The sequence below is a fragment of the Rhinolophus sinicus genome, linkage group LG06 (assembly GCF_036562045.2).
Source record: "Rhinolophus sinicus isolate RSC01 linkage group LG06, ASM3656204v1, whole genome shotgun sequence".
NCBI lineage: Eukaryota > Metazoa > Chordata > Mammalia > Chiroptera > Rhinolophidae > Rhinolophus > Rhinolophus sinicus.
In genome coordinates this window covers 4,918,015-4,935,774 of record NC_133756.1, presented here as the reverse complement: position 1 = coordinate 4,935,774, position 17,760 = coordinate 4,918,015, and the positions used below count along the sequence as shown (strand labels likewise).

At 55.2% G+C, this 17,760-nt stretch overlaps 1 protein-coding gene across 10 annotated transcripts; it reads left to right on the top strand.

Annotated features, from left to right (window-relative positions):
* The first annotated feature begins 4,562 nt into the window (after nt 1–4,562).
* RNF207 (ring finger protein 207) lies at nt 4,563–17,611 on the top strand. 10 transcript variants are annotated; one of them, XR_002138616.2, is made up of 19 exons: nt 4,566–4,960; nt 5,083–5,359; nt 6,022–6,154; nt 7,316–7,460; nt 7,555–7,636; nt 7,709–7,784; nt 7,883–8,008; nt 8,458–8,504; nt 8,758–8,830; nt 8,908–8,976; nt 9,404–9,472; nt 9,570–9,667; nt 10,317–10,503; nt 10,672–10,857; nt 11,128–11,179; nt 11,499–11,616; nt 15,542–15,694; nt 16,539–17,336; nt 17,449–17,611. XR_002138616.2 is itself a non-coding variant. In XM_019746752.2 (18 exons), exons 1-18 carry the CDS (start codon nt 4,840–4,842, stop codon nt 16,550–16,552), a joined length of 1,983 nt encoding a protein of 660 aa, XP_019602311.2. In that variant the 5' UTR covers nt 4,565–4,839; the 3' UTR covers nt 16,553–17,611. The 10 variants fall into 10 exon arrangements, 7 of the variants coding, with proteins under 7 accessions (XP_074190284.1, XP_019602311.2, XP_019602309.2 ...); XM_019746752.2 differs by having other exon boundaries at nt 4,565–4,960; nt 15,585–15,694; nt 16,539–17,611; XM_019746750.2 differs by having other exon boundaries at nt 4,566–4,919; nt 16,539–17,611.
* Nucleotides 17,612–17,760: the final 149 nt, after the last annotated feature.

The following is a 17,760-nucleotide window of genomic DNA, read 5'->3' as shown; positions in this document are numbered from 1 at the left end:
GAGCACGTAGGGCCTCAGGCCGTACAATCGCTCTGCCACGCCCCTCGGTCGCAACCGTTTCGCCCTGTGCTGTACGATCGGGGGTCGATTGGTTTTCCCTGCTTGCAAATCACATCCTCTCTCAGGCTTGGAGGGTGAGAGAGACAGAGAGGAAAGACGCCGGGTGGCCTGAGTCACTTCGCAGGATCGGAGTGAGGGAGCCAGAGCCGACTTGCCCAGAGAAAAATAAAGGCGTTCGCTCTACTTTTGAAAGGCATGTAAAGAAAAAGAAAGAAATTCGTTAAACCATAAATTACCAGCTAATAAGATGGAGTCAAACCCTCTAACTTGGGGCGGTGAGGCCCTCCTGGCGCTGGGGTCCTAATGCCCGAGAGTACGTTGGCTTCTTGCTACCAATTCTCTGGAGGATGGTATCCAGAGGGCGTGTCTCCTACCCCTCTGGCCGCGTTAGAGACTCTCAGTCTCACAGCCAAGGTCCCCCCCTCCCTGGCTTTCCAGCTCACGCCTTCTAGCTTGTCTGTCACGCCGGTGCTGCTCCAGCTGGCGCGTCGACGGGAACCGCCTGGGGACCCGGTGAAAACGCGGGGCCTCATCAGTGGGGCTCAGTGGCTTGATAGTCTGCATGTCTTTCAAGCTCCCGGGAGATGCTGCTGCTGGTCCATGAACCATAACACAAGCTGAGTGGGAAGGGTCTTCTTCCCCAGGCCTGCAATCGATTGACTTGTGACCAGAAAACAAATTCAGAGATGTTCCAAATTAAAACCACAGCGGCTGGAGAGTAAGAGAGACAGAACAGTCACCCTGTCAATAGCTGTGGACCAGTTCTGACAAAAGACTGCTCACCGTCCCCTGTATCTGTTGGAATTTAGGATTAATTTCCAGGTGGCTGTTTCTCCGACTATCGAGCCCCAGGAGCCTCCGCTTCTTATTTCCACATGAACTTTCCCATCTGCTGCTCACAGCTAATCCACAGGAGTGACACTTCTTTCTTTCAACCCTACAGAACAGGCCCTTTTCAGTGTCTCCTGTCCCCTTTGTCTGTGGCTAATGTAAGTCCTTTGAGTGGCTTACATTTTCCTCCCCCTCTACCTGATGTATAAAAGTGCTTGCAAAACTCCTGCTGCTGCTGGTTTAGACTCCATGCCCCAAGAGCGGGTTTTTGTTTGTTTGTTGTTTGTTTGTTTGTTTTGGGGGGGTTGTTTTTTTCCTAGCAGTAGCCTTTCTTTCAAAAAGAAATTCAGCCATGGAAGCTCAAATGTTTGTTTAACAACTGGAGTACTTTTCATCCACCATCACCCTCCTAACCCTTACCAATTACATTCCAGGGCTCTGCCCCGTCATCACTCAGCCACCCTCCACTCCCTTTACCTGGTTGTAATGTACGCACCCAGCCAAAGCCCAATCCTGGCTTACAATGGTTGGAGGAAACACCGCTCTGACTGGTCTAGGTTTAAAGTCAGGCCTGCTGTACCAGTTGACCGACCTCCACGCCCACCCTACTATTGCAGACTGTAAACCGTGTCTCTGCGTTGCCAGCTGCTCCGGGTTAGGTTCTTTCAATAGGGTCCTAGAGGGGAGACTGCAGGCTGGAAGAGAAAAAAGAGACTTTTTCCTGTTTGCTTCCTGCTTGTTTCTGTTCCGTCAGGTGTCACCCACTCTTGCTTCTTCATCTGGGTAGTGGCAGTTGGAACATTCCAGAAGCAGCATTTGAATCCAGTTTGTAATTGTTCCAACACTAAAAGAACCAGCCTCATTTTCTTTTCCCCAGAGACTCCAACAGAGCAATCCCTCTTGAGGCACCCCCTTCAAGCTTCTACATTTTAATAATGCTGTTCTAGAAGTGGTAGCTGCTTCCTGAAGTTGCTACTGTTTTGATTTCACCCCTTCAGTGAGCCAGTTTATAAGTCTTTAGTCCTAATTAACAATCCTTTACATTAAATTCTATTCAAAAACTGGTGTGCTTTCTCCTGATACCACTCCTAACCCTGAGCAAGCCTTTGGGGTACTTGCTAACCCTAAAATCCCCTCCTACGTGACTATTTTACACCTACGGGCAGAATGCCAGGCCCTTCTCCCCAAACCTCCCTCTCAGCTGATGATTTCTGTTGCTCTTTCTTTGAAAACACGGAAGCAATCCAAAGAGAATTTACAAGCATGTCAACCTGCACGTCTAACCTTCCAGAAACATCTATTCCCCTGACTGCGCCTTCCCTCCTGTTACTATGGAAGAAGAGTCCTTGCCCCCACGGAGGCCAAGGCCCACACTTAGGCATTAATCTCATACACTCGTGCCTGCTTCGGACCATCACTCCAACAGCCCTTGTCGCTCCCATGAAATCATCAACGTGTCCCTTCGTCTGAACCATTCTTTAATATCTCCCGTCTTAAAAAGAAAAAGCAACCCCTTAGGATTGCATGTGTTTGTGCCCCTCCCCCCAGCCCCATAATTCTTATGTTGAAGCCCTAACCCATCCCACGTAGGATGGTGTCAGGAGGCGGGGCCTCTGGGAGGTGATTAGGGTTGGATGAGGTCATGAGGGTGGGGCCCCGTGATGGGACCGGTGCCCTTGTAAATGAGGAGACACAAGATCTCTACCAGGTGAGGACGCAGCTGGAAGGCGGCCAGCTACAAGCCAGGAAGCAGATCCTCACCAGCCACCAAACCTGCGGCACCTTGATCTTGGCCTGCCCAGACTCCAGAAGAGTGAGAAATAAGTTTCTGGTGTTTACATCACCCAGTTTGTTATAGCGGCCTGAAGAAGGACAATCTCTCTACACCCATTTTCTTAGAAGAGTTGGCTCTGTGGGCTGTCTGCAATTTCTCTCCTTCCATCTTCTGTGGAACCCACTCTGGTCAGGCATTTGCCTAACTGCCACCTGGACAGCTCTCCACAGAGTCAAGGCCACTGTTGACATCCCCATGCTAAACACGGGTTCCTCCCATCAGAAGCAGGTCTTGGTCCTCTTCTTGCTTGTCTTAGCAGCATCTGACACTAGGTCGCTCCCGCCTCCTTGCTGCTCCCTCCTCCTTCCTGGACCTGAAGGGCTGCAGAACACAGCTCCGCTCCTTTCTTTCTACACCTGCCCTCTGGCATGACCCCGGCTCGTGCCTGTCTGACTCCCCAAGCCTGTGTGTGCAGCCTCAACCCCTCCCTGGGCTCCTGACTCATACTGCCAGTGGCCTCCTGACAGCTCCCCTCACACCCACGACCCCACTCTCACCTTCCCCACCCCCACCCTGAGTCCCTTCATCTCCACCCACATTGGTCTTCTTTTCTTTCCTCTAAATTTCTTCCAGCTTCTGCGACCTTGTATTTGTTGTTCCCTCTGCTTTGAACTCTTCCTGGATTTTCTTGTGTCTGATTTCTTCTCATCCTCCAGGGTCTCAGGCTCAGTGCCCCTCTCTACCCACGGTTATTTAGGGTGTCTTCTGCTCCACCCCTTGCTAGCTGCCCTTTATCACATCATCCTGATTATTTCCTGTGGGAGCATTTGACACAGTCTGCCATTACTGTACTTGTTTATGTGTGTACTTGGTTAATCTTGGCTGGTGTGTTCCTTCTACATGTGTGGCCCGTGGCAGATGCTCAATAAATACTATTCAAACAGATGAAGACAGGAATGGATGAATTAAATAAGTCTGAGTATCAGGAAGAACACACCTACCTCCTACTGCCTGCCCCTCCAGAGGGAAACTAATGTATCATTCATTTATAAAGCAACCACCTGGTTTTGTATTGCAGCTTTACCACTTACTAGGATAACATTTTCTACCTCCAAGGGTTGTTGTCAGGATTGGATGAGTTAATACAAGTAAAAGAACTGTGAATAGTGCTTTGGCCCATAAACATTAGCCATTGTTGTTATTGTTATCATGACTTGGAGCACAAATGGGACCAGGGTTAGGGAGGACCCTTAAAAGAACAGTAGTTTCACTTCCTTTCTTCCCCCTGGCAAACACTTGCACATTCTTCAAAGCCCAGTTCGAATATTATCTCCCAGTTTGTTCTGATTAGTAAGACTTTATTGAGTACCTTCTGTGGGTCAGGCTCTGGGCTTGACTCTTTGATTTCAAGAGGGGCAACGACAGGAGCTGTTTTCATAGAGCTCAGGTAATGTGTGGAACAAGGCAGATAATAACCTAGATAATGACCTAGGGATGGAGGGCACTCCGGAGAAAATCATACTGGGAGAAACAAGGTTTCTCCAGGCCGGGAACAGCAGATGGGGGGCCCACTGGAAAGGCTCTGAGCTCCTTTCCTACCCTCCCACCCAAACCTACCCCTCCTGGGAACTCACCTGATGAAGAGGGGGAGGCCTACTTATTTGGAAGCCTACTTTGTGCATTTCACGTCATGAAAGTCTCACCTCATCACTGAGAACCCCGCCCACCCATTTTACCCAAGCTCAGAGGCTCTGAGAAGCCAAGAGCCCCCAACCAGCCAAAGGGAAGCCGGGGACTCCAAGGCCTCTCACTCCCTCTCCCCAGCACTGGGGTGTCTGTGGAGGGGCGTCCACTGCTTTTTGTCGCCCCCAATTGGCCACTGAGGAAATGGGGCCGAGCGGACCCACTCTCGCGCCGGCTCAAGTTCCGTGGGTGCAGGCCCCTACGCTGCTGCGGCTGCGTACTTGGGGCTCTGTCATCACGGGTGGGGTCCAGTCCAAGCCTCAGAAGCCAGCCGGGCGCCGTCCTTTGCAGTTGCAGCGTTCCTGCTTCTCCTTCCAGACTGGGGATGGAGTGGCCGTGACAGGAGCCCGCGGCAGAGAGACGGTCCCGGTCCTCGCCGCGAGGCAGCGGGTGGCCTAAGGCTGGTGGCACCGGCACAGCGCCTGATCAAGATGCGGCCCAGCGAGGAAGGGGTGTTGCCTATGGGTCACCCAGAGGACACTGGGAGGAAATTCCTGGGGTGGGAGAGAAGGTTGGTTGGAGAGGTGAAGACAGGGCGAGGCTGGCAGTTGGGTAGGAAGCTTTGCCGGGTCCGTGGCCTGACCTAGGACCACCGCAGGGGTGCGGGAGAGGCTGGGACCACGGGTACCAGTCCCGCCCTCCGCACGCCTCACTGCCCATTCTCCCTGCCCCAGGCGCTCCAAGACCCAGCCCTCGGCCCTTGCTGCTCCCGCTTTGTGGCCGCAGGAAGCCTCGCCGCCGTCCTAAGCTGTCCCCGCAGATGTCAGGCGCTATCTTTGCGCCCCTGGAGGGCCCAGGCGCCCTGGACGCTGCAAATGGCCACCCACTCGTGTGCCCGCTGTGCCACGCGCAGTACGAGAAGCCGTGCCTGCTCGACTGCTTCCACCACTTCTGCGCCGGGTGCCTACGCGGCCGCGCCGCCGACAGTCGCCTCTCCTGCCCGCTGTGCCAGTGAGTGCCTCAAAGCCCCAACAGACCCCTCGCCCCTGGAGAGGAGACTGGCTCCGCCTGGGCAGGGACCTAAGTGCAGGGAGGGCAAGGCTCTGACTCCCAGCACAGGCGGTGGGGGAGGCTTCACCCAGCTCGAACTTCTCAGCGCGATGATGCGCAGGCTCCCGCCCATTTTCCAGGTCTGGTTAACTGAGGCCTGGGGTTACTGGTCCAACGCCTCCTACAGAGTCAGGGGGCAAGGGTGGGGCTAGAGCGTAAGTCATGTCGGAACTTAGTGCTACTGCACAGCGTCAGGACACTCCCAGTAACTCACTTGGGGATCCCTGAAGTCTTAGGTCAGCATAAGGGGGTGATGTTGGCTCAAGTTAGGGGAGTGGCACAGCCATAAATTTGCCCAATGCAATGAGAGGGGCTTGAGGGCAGGCTTCTGCTTTGTCACACCAAGTCGCCAACCACATGACCTCCCAGGACTTGCCCAGGACTGGGCAGGGGAAGGGATAGGGTCAGAGTGAGCTCTGGTGGAGGTATTTATAGCAGATGCCAGCCTATTGGGCACCCCACCCCCCATCCTATTTTTAGTTCCCGCCTGGAATGTGGAGGTGGGAATGGGTAGGGAGCCATGGGGAAGGGGCATCTGGATCTTGGCTGCAGCTTCTCCGCAGACACCAGACGGTGGTGAAGGGCCCCAGCGGGCTCCCTCCAGTGGACCGGCTACTGCAGTTCCTCGTGGACAGCTCAGGGGATGGCCTGGAGGTGGTGCGCTGTGCCAACTGTGACCTGGAGTGCAGCAAGCAGGCAGGGGCACCTGGGGGGAGGCAAGGGGTCCAGGTCACAGGGTCCCGATGCTGGCAGAATGTACCCAACATGTCCTCAGAAAATTAATCATCAGTGGATCCTCCAATACCTTCCTAGGGTACCCTGAATTCCAAACGTGGCCCCATTTTATAAATGGGGAAACTGAGGTCCAGAATGAGTGACTTGAGCCAATAGCTAGATAGTGGCTGAGGTTAAGGCCATTTGATTTGAGGAGAGCTTATTGGCCCCAACTCAGCGTAGAGTTGTGAACTGGCATAGGAAAGGAGGTCCATTGCACAGAACGAGGCCATCCCCTGAGGGCCCACTGCTGCCTGGGTAGCTGTGAGCTGCTGCCTACAGCCCTAAGGGAATTGAGGACAGTGTGCTGTTGGGGCAGAGTGACCCTGCCCCTGAGTCTAGGAAAGACTAAGGAATGGAGGCCAGGCTTCAGGCCTTGCTGTCAAGGGCGGTCAGGATTCTGGCCAGTGGAGGCTGAACTGGTATTCCCAATTCCGGGAGGATGTCCATGCAGGAACAAAAGGGTAGGGGTGCTGGGCAAACACTGGGACAGGCAGCACTGCAGCACAGAGGTGACAAGCTGGAGGTAGGGAGAGCAGGGGAGGACATGACCTTGAATGCCAGAGTAAGGTTTGGGGTCTGCTTTTATAGCCATGGCTGGGGTCAGTGTCATGCCCTGGGCTCTCAGCCCTGGGTCTGGCCTGGGAAAGGAAACTGCAAGTCCTTACTCCCTTTCCCCTCCCAGCCCAATTTGGCCTCCATATGGCCAGGGTGGGCAGCCATTTGGCTACTGTTGAGGGTGTCAAGGAGGGCTTGAGAGATCTTCACACACACACACACACACACACACACACACACACACACACACATTTTTGTTTGCAGGTACAATGTTTTGCAAATGCAGCTTCTGTCCTGCTCCCAACCCCATGTAACTGTCTCCAAGCCCCTTCCAAATACCTGCCCTTACTGCATCTCTTCCCTACTCTCTGAGCCCTGGGTATATTATTAGAGCGTAGGGATTACACGAAAGGGCTACACTGAGCCCAGTGCCTGCGCCAGGCTGTGACTGACGCACTTAGCGACACGCGGAGACTGCCGTCCCGCGCAGGCAGTGGTGGAGCTGAGCCTGCGCTGGGCCCGCAGGACGCTGAGACCACGTACTTCTGCAACACTTGCGGGCAGCCGCTTTGTGCGCGCTGCCGCGACGAGACGCACCGGGCACGCATGTTCGCGCGCCACGACATCGTGGCTCTGGGCCAGCGCAGCCGTGATGTGCTCCAGAAGTGCAGTGAGTGCAGCGTGCCGGGTGGGGACCGCGCCGGGGCAGAGGGTGAGGATCAGGGTGGGCGCTGCCCCAGCCCTCACCGCCACCCCTTTTGCAGCGCTGCATACTGAGCCCTACATCATGTTCTCCACCGACAAGAAGTCGCTGCTGTGCATCCGCTGCTTCCGGGACATGCAAGGGTGGGTAGTGGAGGGAGCCCGAGGCGAGGGTGCCGAGGAGTGGAGCCAGGCTCACCCGTGGGCTCCCTGCAGAGAGAGCCGGGCCCACTGCGTCGATCTCGAGTCGGCCTACGTGCAGGGCTGCGAGCGGCTGGAGCAGGCGGTGCTGGTGAGCGCAGGGTGCCCTGCAAGCGCGGAGCGCAGGGGTGGGGGCTGGGGCGGGGTGGGGGATGCGTGCCCGGCAGGCTGAGGCTGCCTTGTCCCCAGGAGGTGAAGGCCCTGCAGACGGCCACACGGGAGGCCATCGCGCTCCTGCAGGCCATGGTGGAGGAGGTGCGACGCAGCGCGGCAGAGGAGGAGGCCGCCATCCACGCCCTGTTCAGCAGCATGCAGGTGAGCGGTAGTGGGGACTGGACAGTTACAGGCTGAGCACCCTCATCACCCAGGACCAGGTGCCCACGACATAGGGCAGGCCCCCCGGAGCCCTCGTGGAGTTGCCAGTGGAGCAGGGCAGCAGGCATGGAACTGCTTTCCAGGAGTTAATCACTGTTGCCAGGAGAGTTCCATAAAGGAAGCCAGGGCCTGTCCCAGCTGGTGCTGGTGCTGGGGGGTGATCAGGGAAGACTTCCCCCAGGAAGAGATACTGAAGTTGAGAGCACTGGGGCTCTCAGGCAGGGGGATGCAGGAAGGCCGGCCAGGAAGGCCCCTGACTCAGGTAGTGGGCTGGCAGGTTGCAGAGAGAGCCCACATAACCAGCGTGTGGCTAGGGCCCAGGGAGTGGGAGAGTGCTGGCAGGTGGCAGGGCTGGGCCTGCGCGGTCAGTAGCAGACTGTCCCTCCCAGGACAAACTGGCAGAGAGGAAAGCGCTGCTGCTGCAGGCTGTGCAGAGGTGAGTGGCAGTGCGGTCTCCATCCCTGTCCACTGACCTCCATGTACTTGGACCACAGCCTGGGCCTGGATAGGTGCTGCCCCACCCTGGGGAGCCAAACATCCAGATGTCCACGTGGGGAGGAGGGCAAGGGATCCAGGGCACAGGGAGGGGGCGGAAAAGGGTGTACAAAGCTGGTGGGGCGATGGAATGGCCTGGTCCTGAGGCCCCTGGGAGGGGCGGGCAGCCCGATGAGGCTGCCGGCCCCCCCCAGCCAGTATGAGGAGAAGGACAAGGCTTTCAAGGAGCAGCTGTCCCACTTGGCCACTCTGCTGCCCACCCTGCAGGTAAGGGGTGCCGGGGGTGGGGCTGGGCACCCAGAGGGCCCCTCCGGGCCAGGCACTGAGCAGTGACCCTCCTGCAGGTTCACCTGGTCATCTGCTCCTCCTTCCTCAGCTTGGCCAGCAAGGCCGAGTTCTTGGACCTGGGCTACGTGAGTCCCCCCAACTCCTGTGGCGTCTCCCGGCTGTCACCTCTGGGCTTGGCAGCCTGTCACCTGGAGGCTGGACCAGGGGTCTCTGGGTTTACCTTCTTCCCCTCCTTCACACCATCATCTCTAAGCCACTTAGGGGCCCCCTGAGTCCCTTTTAAAAGGACAGGGAAACCTGGAAGGGCGCATAAGCCTCCGCCCCCCCAAAGTATGGAGTGTCTACTGGGTCCAGCCTCCCCAACTTTCCTGCGGAGTTTGGAGAGGGGTGTGTGTGTGTGGGGGGGGGTTCCCAGCCAGTCCCAGGGAAAGGCTGAAGCCTCCAACGGACACCAGGTAAAGTGCTAAAGGTACACGTGCCCTCGGACCGCTGCCTCACTGTCACCACCCCCACCGGCCTGAGCGCCCCCTTCCCTGTCCCGCTCTGCCACAGGAGCTGATGGAGAGGCTGCAGGGCATTGCCAAGCGACCCCATCGCCTCCGACCGGCTCAGAGCAGCAAGGTGAGCAGGCGCCGAGTGGGCCGGGGGCGGGGCCGCCTGGGCCGGGGGCGGGGCCGCGGGGCCCGGAGGCCGCATCACGGCCTGTTCTGCCTCCCAGATCGCCTGTGACCACCGCACTGAGTTCGCACGCTGCCTGGAGCCGCTGCTGATGCTGGGGCAGCGCCGGGCGGCCGGAGCCGGGGGCGGGACCAACATGTGAGCAACAAGGTCCTCGTCAGGGTCGCGGGCCACCAGGCTCCAGAGGCCCCGACAGGCAGAGCGTTGCCCTTCCCTGTTCGCTGAGCCTCAGCGCTGACAATGTCAACAGGGAGGGCAAGTGTGCCTGCTGGGAAGCAGCCGTCTGGGGCGCCCCAAATCCGAAGTCTGGGCACACCTGGCCCAGAGTCTGCTCAGGGGAAGACACGGAGGACTCCGGGGCTGCGCCCAACCACCTCGCTCCCCTGGCGAGGGCGCCTAGGCACTAAAGGGAAGAGGCAGCAGGGGGTGGGGTCTGACTTCTGGCCCCAGTCAGGAGAGCCCCAGACCGGGAGGAGTTAGGAGAAATGCACGTGCCAAGGGCCCAGGGCCCAGCGTGTTTGGGGGTACATGGCATTTACTTAGGACCAGCCCTGATGAAATCCTGACGGACTGTATTCTACACATTGGCCTCACCCTGGGGGCTTTAAAAAAGATAGTGTCGATGTTGGTTTTGGGTGCAACCTGCATCAGGCTTTTTCCCAGTTCCCATGGTGGTTCTGGGGTGCAGTGTGGGGTAAGAGGGCTGAGAGAGCATTGAGAGGCTGGGGGAGGGGAAGGGCCTCCCACCCCCATCCCCCATCTGCATCCACACTGGCTCTATCCCCAGGCTGGCAGGGGTCTCAGGCCCCAAGGTGCTGATGGGGACCAGCTGCCCTTCCCCAGTGGGGAAAGTGTTGGGATCGCCGGTCCAGAAGCCCACGCCACACCGGTCCATCAGCACCAAGGTGTTGCTGGCAGAGGGCGAGGATACACCTTTTGCAGAACACTGCCGCCACTATGAGGGCTCCTACCGGGTAAGGGGGGCCAGGGAGCTGTGGGCTGGGGACGACCCCACCCCTCCCTCACCAAAGGGCAGTGGCCAAAACTAGTCCTGGCCACCCTGAAGGCCTGTCCTCCCCTGAGGCCCCAGCGGGGTACACAGCCTGCAGGAACCATAGGCACTCCCGGGGTCCCTCTCACAGTACCTGCAGGCGGAGATGCAGAGCCTGAAGGACCAGGTCCAGGAGTTGCACCGGGACCTCACCAAGCACCACTCACTCATCAAGGCCGAGATCATGGGAGACATCCTGCAGAAGTCTCTGCAAGTAGACGCACAGATCTCCACGGAGCTGGCTTCTGTGGAGGGGCTGAGAGCAGTCTTCCAGGAGGTAGCCCATTCTGACCACCTGACTCCCCTTCAGCCCACCTGGCAGCATACACATGGGCTACCCCAAGACAGGAAGGGGGAGAAAGAGGACCTTGGCCAGTGCCCCATGAAGCCCTGCAGTGGCAGGCTCTGGAATTTGGATCTTTGCTGCCTGGAACCACGGGAACTGGCTGGGGTGCCATGTAGCCCTGAGTAGCTAGAGGACAAAAATGCCACCAATAGAAATTCCAATGAATACCTCATGCGATGTCCAATTTACTGTCTCTTTCAGATGTGGGAAGAATCCTATCAGCGGGTGGCTAATGAGCAGGAGATTTATGAAGGTTTCAGGCAACCGCTGCTGGGTGCACCCCTGTCCTGGAGCTAACCCACATACCAGCAGGGACAGGAAGGCAGTTACCCACTAACCAGATACAAACCTCCACGCTCTTCCCCTCAGCCCTGGACTTTGCCTCACAGCTGCTTACTGGCCCCAAAACGATACATCTGAGGTCAGGATTCAGTGAGTAGAATGCCCTCACAAGTCTAACTTCACTCTAATTAAAGAGGTAATTATTGAAATAACTGGAGTATTGAGATGGCACGAGGCTCGTAAGAATCTAAAGCCAACAAGACCCAACACTCTGGCCTTTGTCCTTACAGCCCAGCTCCATGACCTTCTCCAGCTGAAGCAGGAGAATGCCTATTTGACCACCATCACCAAGCAGATCACGCCCTATGTCCGCTCCATTGCCAAGGTGAAGGAGCGGCTAGAGCCTAGGTGAGACCAGAGGGCGTCCCCAGGGGAGCCAAGACATTTCAGAATGTGTGTGGGAAAGGTGCCATACATGTATTCAGAAGAGCCCCTTTTGGAAGTCGGTGGGCCAGGTCATGAGGGTTTAATCAGGGCACCTGGGCAGACCAGGTGCTGGACATCTGTGAAAACACTGAATGAGTGGGCTGCACTGAGTTTCTGCTTCTAGGCACACAATTGCCCACCTCTAGTAGGTGGAAGTATAAGACACCTCTTGGGAGTATCATGAGGGATTTTAGCTGATCCAGGGAGCAGAACACACAGGGGAAAGCAGAACTTCCTCAGTGCATGGTAAAGTCAAGTCTAGACAAGGACCTGGACCAGGCTCTCAATACCATACATGGGCATCAAAAGGTGTTAGTGGCAGAGGGATCTTGGTGCCAGGTCCTCAATGTGCCTGTCTCTTGAGTCACTCAGCCCCAAGGTAGACTAGTTACCCTGTAGGTTTGGTGCACAGTAGTCATCCTGGGCTCTCCCTCCACCACCCTCCTGGGGACTCTGTTTGCCTTTTTCCTGTCAGATTTCCTGTTTCGTATGCCCTGTGTTGCCTCTTTCATGGTTTGGTGGAGCCCATCCCTCAGTAGCTCCTTGAAAAAGGGTGCACAGGAGGTATGTTTTGGATAGCACATATCTAAAATGTCCATTCTGCCTCCACATTTTACTGATAGTTTTGCTGGGTATCAAATTCTAGATTGAAATTCTAGATTGGAGATGATTTTCCTTTGAAGGCATCATTCTATTGTCTTCTAGCTTCTGGGGTTGTCTTTGAGAAGTTTGAATGTATTCTGATTCCTAATTCTTGTAATGTGACCTACTGATTCTTTTTAGAAGCTTGTGGAATCTTCTCTGCTCCCAGTGTTCTGAAATTTCACATTAGCGAGGGCCTATTTCCAACCATAGGTTGGGTACCATTCAATCTGGAAATTCATGTCCTTCACTTGGGCACCTTTTCTTTTTAAACTTGTTAATTGATTTCTCTCTGATTTGCCTTACCTTTTTAGTTCTGCTTTCCATCTGTTTGTCTTTTTGATGTACTTTCTTTGGCAATTTCCTCACTTATCTTCCATCCATTCTATTGAGTTCTTTTTTTTTTTTTTTAATTTTATTGGGAAATATTGGGGAACAGTGTGTTTCTCCAGGGCCCATCAGCTCCAAGTCCAGTCGCTGTTTTCAATCTTTAGTTGCAGGGGTTGCAGCTCACCATCCCATGCGGAAATTGAACCAGCACCCTTGTTGCTAAGAGCTCACGCTCTAACTGAGCCATCAGGCCACCCCCTATTGGTGTTCTTTTTTGAAGAAAATTCCCTAGAGCTCTTTTTAAATTTAAAAATTGTTAATCTCCAGTTTTTAAAATTTTAATTGTTTTTAATTTCCAAGAACTCTTTTTTGTACCAACTGTTTTTTCTTTTCTTTCTTTTTTTAAACAGCCTTCTGTTGTTTCATAGACATGATGTCTTACCTGAGGCTGATAGGTGTTTGTTTTGTGTTTTAATCTCCTCCCTTAAGTCTGTTCCCTCCAAGTTACCTTTTGTTTAGCTTTCTGTCTTCCATGTTAAAGACTTTTCTCAGATACCAAGAAAACTTTGATTATCTGCTCACTTTAGGATGGGGGGGGTAAACTGGAAGCTCTGAGCACATGGGTGGTACTTCACTGTAGGGGTCCGGATGGGCAGGGTGTTTTATTTTGTTTTCTTGAATGCCCCAATGTCAGTTTTAGGTCTCTTCCCAGTTTCCTTCCTGGATGGTCACTGTATGGAGCACTTGTATGCACACCTCATTTTCTGGTTTTCAGTAGTTCTCCCGAGAACTTTCCCTCTCAGAGGCTAACCCTTTAGACTCCTGTGGGGTGACGGAAGGACAGCTGCTCAGGGGTGAGGATCTTGACTATCACTGTCCTCCCTGTGTCAGTCTCACCCTCCCTGTTGCTGCCAGTTCCTGGGCCCCTGAGTATTCTTTGGAATGAACCTGGTGGGCCCTTAGCTTGTCCTGCTGTGCACTTCGAACGAAAGTTTCTTGGGTCTGCCAAGTTAGTTACCACTGGCCTGCATACTCTCCAGGTTCCAAAAGTTTGAGGTTATCCTTCCTTGTTCTCAACATGGAGAGGATTTTTTTCCCCCTTGTTGTTCTGGTCCCTTTACTAGAGTTTTAGTGAGTTTGGGGAAGAAGGGAAATTAGTGTGTGTGTGTGTGTGTGTGTTTGTGTGTGTGTGATCACCATATTAATCCAGAACTGCCAGGTCACCTGGTAAGTGGCTATTTCAACGTGTCACACTGAGAAGTTAAACTTGCACAATTTTAATCAAATCCCTATATACCCAGGACTAGTGTGTTTCCTCCTAAGGTAACATTCAGAGTAGTTTATTCCAGATATTCTGTGACTCCATTTATAAAACCTCAAAACCAGGCGGAGCTAACCTCTAGTGTTAGTAGTTGGGATGGTGATGGATTACCCTGGGGGGCTCTGGGTGGAGGTGACACTCTGGGCGCTGCCTGCCCAGCTTGTTCATGCTGTGCACACAGATGAAGCTGACCTCTCATTTGCAGGCTTTCCCCTCTGTGTGCTCTGCTTCAGTGAGAGTGTGGCTTCCAGCAGTGTGCTCCTTGAGGGGCAACACGGGGGCAGAGCATCTCTGCAGGGAAATGGCATCTGTGGTTAGCTCAGCAAAGGGAAAGGAGCCCCGGCTGCAGCCCCACTGCTGGAGGTTTGGGGTGAGGGAGGCCAGCTCTACCTCCCTTCATTTCCCAGGTGTCTGGAGTTGCTGCCTCTGCGCCCTCCTCCCCTCCCCCTGCTGGCAGCCCACTCCAACCCCAGCCACCGAATCTGCTCTTGCTCCCATCACTAATGACCTTTCGGCTACATCCCTTGGCCTCTCAGCCTCACTCACGAGAGTGGACTGGGTCTGTCGTCTTCACGCTCTTCTCTTGCTTCTGAGACCCCCACGCTCGCGGGTTCCCTCCTGCCTCTCCAGCCATTACCTTTGTCTCTGGCTGGCCCTGCCTCCCCGGCCCAATGCCCAAATGTTAAGGGGCTTCCTTCAGGGGCTTCACCCAGTCCCCTGGCTTTAAATCCCCAAGGCAATGCAGAGGACCCCAGTCCTGCCGAGCTCCAGACTCATTTCCAACCGCCCCTTCCTGGGCTCTCTGCTGGGCTGTCTCAGGGGCACCTCACGTCCCACAGTGGCAGAACTCGATTTCCTCCCCCTGATCACACTAATCCCATTTTATCTCAGTAAATGTCACCACAGTCACCCAGGCGCTCAAGTGAAAAGCCTGGAGCACATCCTGGATTCCTTTCTTCCCCTCACCCCATGTCCAACCCACCCCCAAGACCTGCTGACTCCATTGTCTCAATCTACTTGCTCTGTCTCCATTACTACCCCCAATTCAAGCCGCCCTAACCGTCCCCCAAGCCCCCTGCCCTCCTGTATGTCACACAGCCAGTGGTCATTTTGAAGCCTATACTTCCCATCACAACGAGTCCTGACAGCCCTTTCGGGGCCCTCCTTGCCCACCTGGGACCATGCTGGTCCCTCACCACTCCCCAGGCACAGAGGCCTTTCAGTTCCCCACAGGAGCTAGACTGGCTCCCACTTCCCAGCCTCTTGCCTGGCATGTTCTGCCTTCGGACTGTCCCATGGATCCTGGTTACTCAGGTCTCAGCTGGAATGCCGTCAGAGGCCTTCCCAAACCACCCTACTGAAAGTGGGTCTCCGCTCACTCACTCCCTGCCACCGGGCCCTGCTGTGCCCCCTTCCTGACCTTGCGGTCTCCCCGACCACAGTGCAGGCCCTGTCCTCTCTTATCTATTACCACAGCCCTGGCCTCAGTAACTACTGGAGGACCAAAGCCTTAGGCGGGCCCTCGAGCGTTTGCTCAGATTTGCTTTTGTGCAGAGTGAGCTTCGGGACACAGTGGGTTGGCTCTGCTGCCTTGCAGCCTCCCAGGACCTGGTCGCTCCCACACAGGTTCCAGGTACCTGTGGATGAAGACTCCCAGCACCTACAGAACACCTACGATGGCAGCGTGGATGGCGAGACCCAGGCCAGGTAAAGCACGTCTTTCCAACCTGAGCGGGCAAACGATGTCATCTCAGAGATACACGCAGACAACACAGATCGACCCCCAGTTTTCTTTTACCCTTTGGTCCCGGTTCACTGCTGGCAGCTTGGCCTTCATTTGTAAGATACGGGGACAGAGAGGTTCATCATCTGGGCGGTGACTTTGACAGACATGACCCACATTTTGTAACTATCAATGGCGTGCTTGCTGCCTGCACCACTGACAGCACCGAGAGCTGCTGGCTGGCACCTGGGTACTCACACCACATGACTCAAATTCACTTCAGTGAGCAAAAGTGACTGAGGATTATGTCTCTGTGTGAGAGCATTGCTATTCATTGGAGCCACAGTGTTTGCCAAAATACTTGCCAGAGGGAGAAAAGCATGTGCAGTATCAGACACGTCACTGTCACAGGCTGGCCCTTCAGTACTGCACTCTCAGTAAAATGTGTTAGTCACAGGCAGACAGCGGAGCTGGAAGGCCTGGCAGCCCTGCCGCTGTGGTCAGTGACAGGACATGACCTGGTCCCACGCCCACTGCTCCCTCCCCCACTGCACCCCCCACTTAGCTCAGATGCTTCAGGGGAGTCAGTGTCAACTCAAAGCTCCCTGTCACCATAAGCTGCTGAAATGGCCTGAACTACTGTACGGGCAACTAAATATCAGAAATGAGAAAACCACGCTTTAGGAGACCATACGGTTCTGGTGGTCACCTGGTGCCTTCTGGAAAGGCCTTCCATTCCGAAAGCCTTGGCCCAGGTGGATTTTAGTGCTGGGACAGTGACCGGCGGAATGTCGTGAAGTGGAAGAGCTCATGTTTGTGTTCCTTTAGGAATGATCCAGTAAGTGTCACGGAAAAGAGAGAGACCTCAGAGACAAAAGGAAGCAGCCGGACTCTGAACTGCCTCACAGAAGAGCCTCCAGTGAACAACAAAGACCCTCACAGACCCAAACAGAAAACCGGAGGTGACGCCCCCCCACGGAGGGAGCGCCCTGCGTAGCAAACGGGGCTGGTTCTGTGGCGCCGCACTTTACAACAGGCACATCAAGACTGGGACGTTAAGAAAAGGGGTGTTCCCGACATGATTTTCTAAAAGGGTAATCATTTATTAGCAGTAAAACCCAGAAACTCTCTGCCAGGTCCTTCCCGGTGACAGGGGCCAATGTCCCAGTCCACATGGAAACTGTTACATGAGTGAACTCGCAGCGTCAAGCCCCTCCGTCGCCCAGCAGCTCCCCAGGCCTGTGCGTGGCCTGTGCTCAGATAACCTGCCTGCCTGTCAGGATGAGCCTCTCTGACTTGAGATAACAAGACACCACCCACCGCTGATACACCTGCACCTGCCCTGCCTGTTTCTCCCGAACCACAGCCCCACTGGAAAGTTCCACCCCATCATCTGAGCAAGGGCCCGTGCTCCAGCTATCTCCCTTCACGGCAAGGACTGAGCTCAGAAAGCCAAGGGAGAGCATCTGGCAGCATCTGACGGTCCCCTTCACACCTTCACTACTTTTCCCGGCTGCTGTCGCTCTCCTGGGTTCCTTCCACTGATTATTAAAGCACGATTCAGCCACTTCTCTCGTCGTTTTCCACTCCTACACAGTACCCTTTTAATCAAGTGGAACTTAAAAGGTAAATGCTTTTTAAAAATTAACCTGAATGCCCTAAAATGTACAGTTTTGGAGACAAAATGATGCCGTCACACTTTCAGCAAGTATCCACCTTGATTCTGTGGTTCAAACAGCGAATGGGTTCTCCTTACCGGTGCAGCAATCGGCGAGTGCAGCAATCGGCGAGCGCAGCACACGGGGCCACGCCACGTCCCTGCTCTTGACGTCCCCACGCCGAAGCCTCACAACCCACAGGGGCCCGACGCGCGTGCTGAGGTCCCGGCAGGCGTGTTCACGCCCGAGGGAGCCTGCCCACTGGTTAGAGGGAGGACTTTGGAACTGCATCGGACGGGCAAAATACATCTGGTTTTACGCTGCAGCTTCCGGACGTTTCCTACCTGGAAGGGGCGTGACCTTAGAGTTCCTACGTTCCATGCACTCACACT

Coding starts and splice junctions, on each gene's coding strand:
- RNF207 (XM_019746748.2), top strand. CDS start 4,840: ATGCGGCCCAGCGAGGAAGGGGTGTTGCCTATGGGTCACCCAGAGGAC. Junction 10,504..10,671: donor ACTATGAGGGCTCCTACCGG/GTAAGGGGGGCC, acceptor TCCCTCTCACAG/TACCTGCAGGCGGAGATGCA. Junction 15,695..16,538: donor GATGGCGAGACCCAGGCCAG/GTAAAGCACGTC, acceptor GTGTTCCTTTAG/GAATGATCCAGTAAGTGTCA.